This window comes from Macrobrachium nipponense, chromosome 15 (assembly GCF_015104395.2).
Source record: "Macrobrachium nipponense isolate FS-2020 chromosome 15, ASM1510439v2, whole genome shotgun sequence".
Taxonomy (NCBI): domain Eukaryota; kingdom Metazoa; phylum Arthropoda; class Malacostraca; order Decapoda; family Palaemonidae; genus Macrobrachium; species Macrobrachium nipponense.
The window spans coordinates 40,673,662-40,678,961 of NC_087208.1; the positions used below are offsets into that span (position 1 = coordinate 40,673,662).

Below are 5,300 nucleotides of genomic sequence, written 5' to 3' on the forward strand. Positions count from 1 at the left end.
CCTAATTTTGTCCTTTGATTCCTGATTTTAATCTTGGTAGTATGTTGATGTTTGTTGAAGACTATCATATTGACCTTCTAAGTAAGAGGTAATTCTTTTCTCTGCAGTGTGAATTCCCTATGAGTGAATTGTTACACTACCAAGGTGATGAACATTCCATTTCAAACTCCACACAATAGTATCCGCGTCAGTGATAATGAAAACCAACATCATGTTGCATTTTAATAACAAAATTAAAGAGCACCAAATATATACAAAAGTGGAATGTTGCAACCATATTGCTTGTGTCCAATATGGATAAGCAATCTAATATGGGTAACAAATAACCATTTCAACTAATAGTTTCTGTATAAAGCTCCTGTAACAGCTGCATTAAGTTTTGAACCTACCGTTTCAAAAAAAAGCCTCATTTATATAAATATACAGAATATGAATACAATGAATAATACTGACAAGGCTCTTAACTCCTAACAAAATGAGATGACATATTCAGGTACAGTAAAACTTAACACTACTCTAATGCCTAACAAAATGAAATGAGAAATTCTTTGAGGTAGATTTAGTCTACTTCCTCCATTCTAGAAGCATCTTCATCACCTTCGAGAGGTGGCATCTCTTCCTCAGCTGCTTCTCCAGATTCTTCAACAGCCACGTCATCTTCATCAATTCCCAGGCCTAATTTGATCATTCTGGAAACAAAAGACATACATATATACGATATAATTTTCTCAGAAGGAACCAACCCCACACTAGACCTTAAAAATACTAGTTATATATGCTAACACATGACACGTTTAATAGAATCTGAATTTTTTTTTTGTATTCTTGCAACAACTAAAGTAACAGCAATACACCCAAGAACTACATGGGAAGATCAGAAATCTTATTAAAATTACTGAAGTAATTTTAAAAATTTTATTGCATAAAAAATATTGGTTACTATAACAGAATAAACAGACCATTATCGCTGTCAAGACAAGAACAAAACTTTTTAGATCTTCACTATTGATTCCATTTACCTATTGCTTATATACAACATAACTATGCTACATGGATTTTTAATTTTGAGTATCTGAACAGATTCTATGATTAACCAATAAATTATAGTTATTATTTTCTAAATACTGATTACATTGCATGACTTTCAGCCTGTTTACCCAACACTAGGCATAAATCATGCTATTATAACAGCAAATTATTCATACCCCTATTCATGTTGAAATAAAATAGCAATTTAAAAATATTGAAGGTAATTACCTGTAAATTCTACTGGCAAAGACACCAGGATCTTCAAGAGTGAATCCAGAGGACAGAAGGGAGCTCTCAAACAGCAACATCACAAGATCCTTGACAGACTTGTCGTTCTTGTCAGCATCTGCCTTCTGGCGGAGGGTGTCAACGATGCAGTGGTCTGGGTTGATCTCCAGGTGCTTCTTGGCAGCCATGTATCCCATGGTGGACGTGTCCCTCAAGGCTTGGGCCTTCATGATCCTTTCCATATTAGCTGTCCAACCATACTGGGATGTGACAATACAGCAGGGGGATGTGACGAGCCTGTTACTGATGACAACTTTCTCTACTCGCTTGTCCAAGATATCCTTCATGACCTGAAGTGGAACAGCTAAGAGTCAGACTAATTCCAACAATGACATTTAAAAAATTACCATGTTCCTAAGTAAAGTCGGTTTTTTTAAGTGTAGTTTTTTTTCTCTCAGGTTAATTCCAGGGAACCAGCCCGAGGAGAGCCATTGTTAGGCTCAGAGGTCTGATTTCAAGTAACAAGGGAGATGACCAAGAAAGTGGGGGAAAAGATATGCCTCTTCACTCAACTCTAACCATTGGACTTCTGGTCGCATGATATACACTACTGATAGAAGCAGGGAAGCAGAGGAGGGGTTCCTCCATTATGACAGGTTAAAGTTTGAAGACTTAGGAAAATAAATTACCTTAAAATCTGGTAATTGTTCCCACAGGGGACAAAACATCACCTTTCACATATGGAGACTCGCTAAAATTACGAGGGAGATAATGCCAGAAAAGAGGGCGAGTGTCCTTGTCTGAAAGGTGCACAAAAATAGACAAGAAGAGGCTCTATGAGGGAATAAATGACACCCACTAAACTTAAGGTTAAACATTAATCCTTAAAATATTATTATGTACGTACAGAGAATTCAATCCAAATGCGAAATGAGGACACAATATCTATTCCTACTCACCTTGCAGAGATTCTCATACTTGGTCTTCTGCTCCTCAAACTTCTTCTTCTCTTCCTCATCCTCTGGGAGTTCAAGACCTTCCTTTGTGACAGATACCAACTGCTTGCCATCATACTCCTTCAGCTGTTGCACACAATATTCATCAATCGGTTCAGTCATGTAAATGACCTCAAATCCACGTTTCTTGACCCTCTCGACAAAGGCAGAGTTATGCACCTGTTCACGGGACTCACCAGTGATGTAGTAGATGTGCTTCTGGTTCTCCTTCATTCGAGAAATGTAGTCTTTCAGTGAGCACATCTCATCACCTGAGGAAGAAGTATGGTAGCGTAGGAATTCAGCCAACTTCCTACGGTTTGTGGAATCTTCATGGATACCCAACTTAAGATTCTTTGAAAAATTCTCATAGAACTTCTTGTAATTGTCTTTGTCCTCTGTCAATTCTTCAAACAGTTCCAAAGACTTCTTGACTAAGTTCTTGCGGATAACCTTCAAGATCTTGTTCTGCTGAAGCATCTCACGAGAGATATTGAGGGGCAGATCCTCTGAATCAACTACACCATTGAGGAAGTTCAAGTACTCAGGAATGAGATCCTCACAGTTCTCCATGATAAATACTCTTCTTACATAAAGCTTAATCTTGTTCTTCTGCTTACGGTTCTCGAACAGATCGAAGGGAGCACGACGGGGAAGGAACAACAGGGCACGGAACTCTAGCTGCCCTTCCACACTGAAGTGCTTCACAGCCAGATGATCTTCCCAGTCATTTGTCAGGGATTTGTAGAACTCGCCATACTCTTCCTGAGAAATGTCATCAGGGTTTCTGGTCCATAAAGGCTTTGTCTTGTTGAGCTCTTCATCTTCTGTGTACTTCTCCTTGACTGTTTTCTTCTTCTTGCTGTCATCCTTCTTGTCTGCATCTTCATCTTCTCCTACGTCTTCAATCTTGGGCTTTTCCTCTTCCTCATCCTTCTTTTCTTCTTCCTTATCCTCCTCTTCATCATCAGATAACTCCTGCAATTGGTTTTACTTGTTAATAACAAGGTCTCATAAAATACTGAATCACAAAGGACAGCTCACACATATAAAAATTATTTTAAAAATAATCTAACACAGAACCTTGATAATATAAAAAAATTACTACAAAAACATGAGTACATACAACCAATCTTCATTTTCACGAAGTTACATTTACCTTGTCCCTTTCCTTCTCGACTACAAGTTTTATGGGATAGCCAATGAACTGAGAGTGCTTCTTCACAATCTCCTTGATGCGACGTTCCTCCAAGTACTCTGTCTGATCTTCCTTTAGGTGGAGTGTGATCTTTGTACCTCGACCAACTGGCTCCCCATGGTCAGGCCTCACGGTGAAGGAGCCTCCAGCTGAGGACTCCCAAACATACTGCTCGTCATCGTTGTTCTTGGAAACGACTGTGACCTTGTCAGCGATGAGGTACGCAGAGTAGAATCCTACACCAAACTGACCAATCATGGAAATGTCAGCACCTGCCTGAAGTGCCTCCATAAAGGCTTTTGTACCTGACTTGGCAATGGTACCCAGGTTGTTGACAAGATCTGCTTTTGTCATGCCAATTCCACTGTGGACAGACAATTTACAGTACGTATTATCAAGTCACACACCAATCTGTCTGTAGCAGCAATTTGTAAGGAAAAAATCATATTCATTTAATGACCAAACCCTTAAAAAACTATGACAAATGGGCACTTACTGCATGAAGTCATTAAGCTCAGTTAAGCTTTGCTTACCTATCAAGAATGGTGAGAGTTCTATCATCTTTGTTTGGTACAATTTTAATGTATAGCTCCTTCCCTGTGTCGAGCTTTGAAGGGTCCGTGAGTGACTCGTAGCGTACCTTGTCCAAGGCGTCTGATGAGTTTGAGATCAATTCTCTCAAGAAAATCTCTTTGTTACTGTAGAAGGTGTTAATGATCAAGGACATGAGCTGAGCAATCTCAGCCTGAAAGGCAAAAGTCTCTACCTCGTCCGACATTGTCTTTCACTCTTCTGAAAAAGCAATATGTCAGTTTCTTCATGCAGCCTAAATAATGGTGCTTTTGTAGCTAAAAAGCTACGGTCTGCTAATTCTAAAAGTTAAATAACTAATTTTGCATAATATCAAAGAAAGGATTGGAATACTACAAAATTTAGTTCAAAGGCTAGGTACTAGGACCTGTGAGGTCATTCAGCACTCAAAAGTTAAATAAAATAAAGTTTAAATAAAAGTTAAACAATTATTAGGAGAGGGTGGAAAGTAAAAATGGATACAATATGAACAGTAGTAAAAGGAATGAAAGGGGCTGTTGGTGGGGGCCAAAGCTGATGCTGAAACAAACCTTTACAAATGCCTACAGTGACACCATTTAAAATCAAGATATAAACTTTCTTCAAATGAGCTCCACAAACTTATGAAAAACATGCCCTCCATACAAACAAAAACACCTGTATGATACCTAGTAATTGTAGATCCTGGGAATACGATTGTTATTATCATGTTATAAATTTCAAATTTTTTTTTTCAAATGATTTTCCTAGTAAGAAGAAATCTGGCAAATTAGAACATCACTGTCAATCATGGGCACAAAAATAAAAATAATGCCATATGTACATTACCCAAGTATATATCAGATATTTATGACAACCTGAAAGGAGAATTTTCTACACAGTTAATTCCCACCTGGCAGAGGTACACAGGTATATTACAAAAGGACAGATTTTTCTTCCTTCGTTCCTTAAATATTCAGCTGAAAACCCTTTTGAACAGTCAACATACTAAAAAGCCATAAGAGCAATAGCCCCAAAAGGCAATCATCCTATAGAGAGAGACAAGTTATAGGAAAAGGTGAAAGTATTGATCAAATAAATGAGGGACTAGAAAACCAACCTGACACCCAAGAAATTCAGGGATATTGGCAGAGAGCGAGTATGAACTTGCTCTCCGTTACATATTGGGTATAATTAGTTTACACCCAGTCCGCAACCCAACAATGAAACCAACATATTAAACCATGCCAGCGAATACCCAGCACTAGCAAATGATACCTAATGCAATTGCTTTACTACTG

The 5,300-nt window shown here is 38.2% G+C and overlaps 1 protein-coding gene and 1 pseudogene across 1 annotated transcript in view; one reads left to right on the forward strand and one right to left on the reverse strand.

The window, feature by feature from the left end:
• Nucleotides 1-209: 209 nt before the first annotated feature.
• The window catches only part of LOC135227157 (heat shock protein HSP 90-alpha), a 47,274-nt gene continuing 42,183 nt past the window's right edge, over nucleotides 210-5,300 (reverse strand). Inside the window, exons 2-6 of the mRNA XM_064267045.1 lie at nucleotides 3,984-4,242; nucleotides 3,412-3,814; nucleotides 2,217-3,230; nucleotides 1,258-1,607; nucleotides 210-689 (exon numbers count right to left, since the gene is read on the reverse strand). Coding sequence (XP_064123115.1) covers nucleotides 560-689; nucleotides 1,258-1,607; nucleotides 2,217-3,230; nucleotides 3,412-3,814; nucleotides 3,984-4,228 — 2,142 coding nt within the window. The 5' untranslated portion in view covers nucleotides 4,229-4,242 and the 3' untranslated portion in view covers nucleotides 210-559. The remainder of the gene's footprint in view (nucleotides 690-1,257; nucleotides 1,608-2,216; nucleotides 3,231-3,411; nucleotides 3,815-3,983; nucleotides 4,243-5,300) is intronic.
• LOC135226659 (heat shock 70 kDa protein-like) overlaps nucleotides 5,161-5,300 on the forward strand; it is a 2,340-nt pseudogene continuing 2,200 nt past the window's right edge.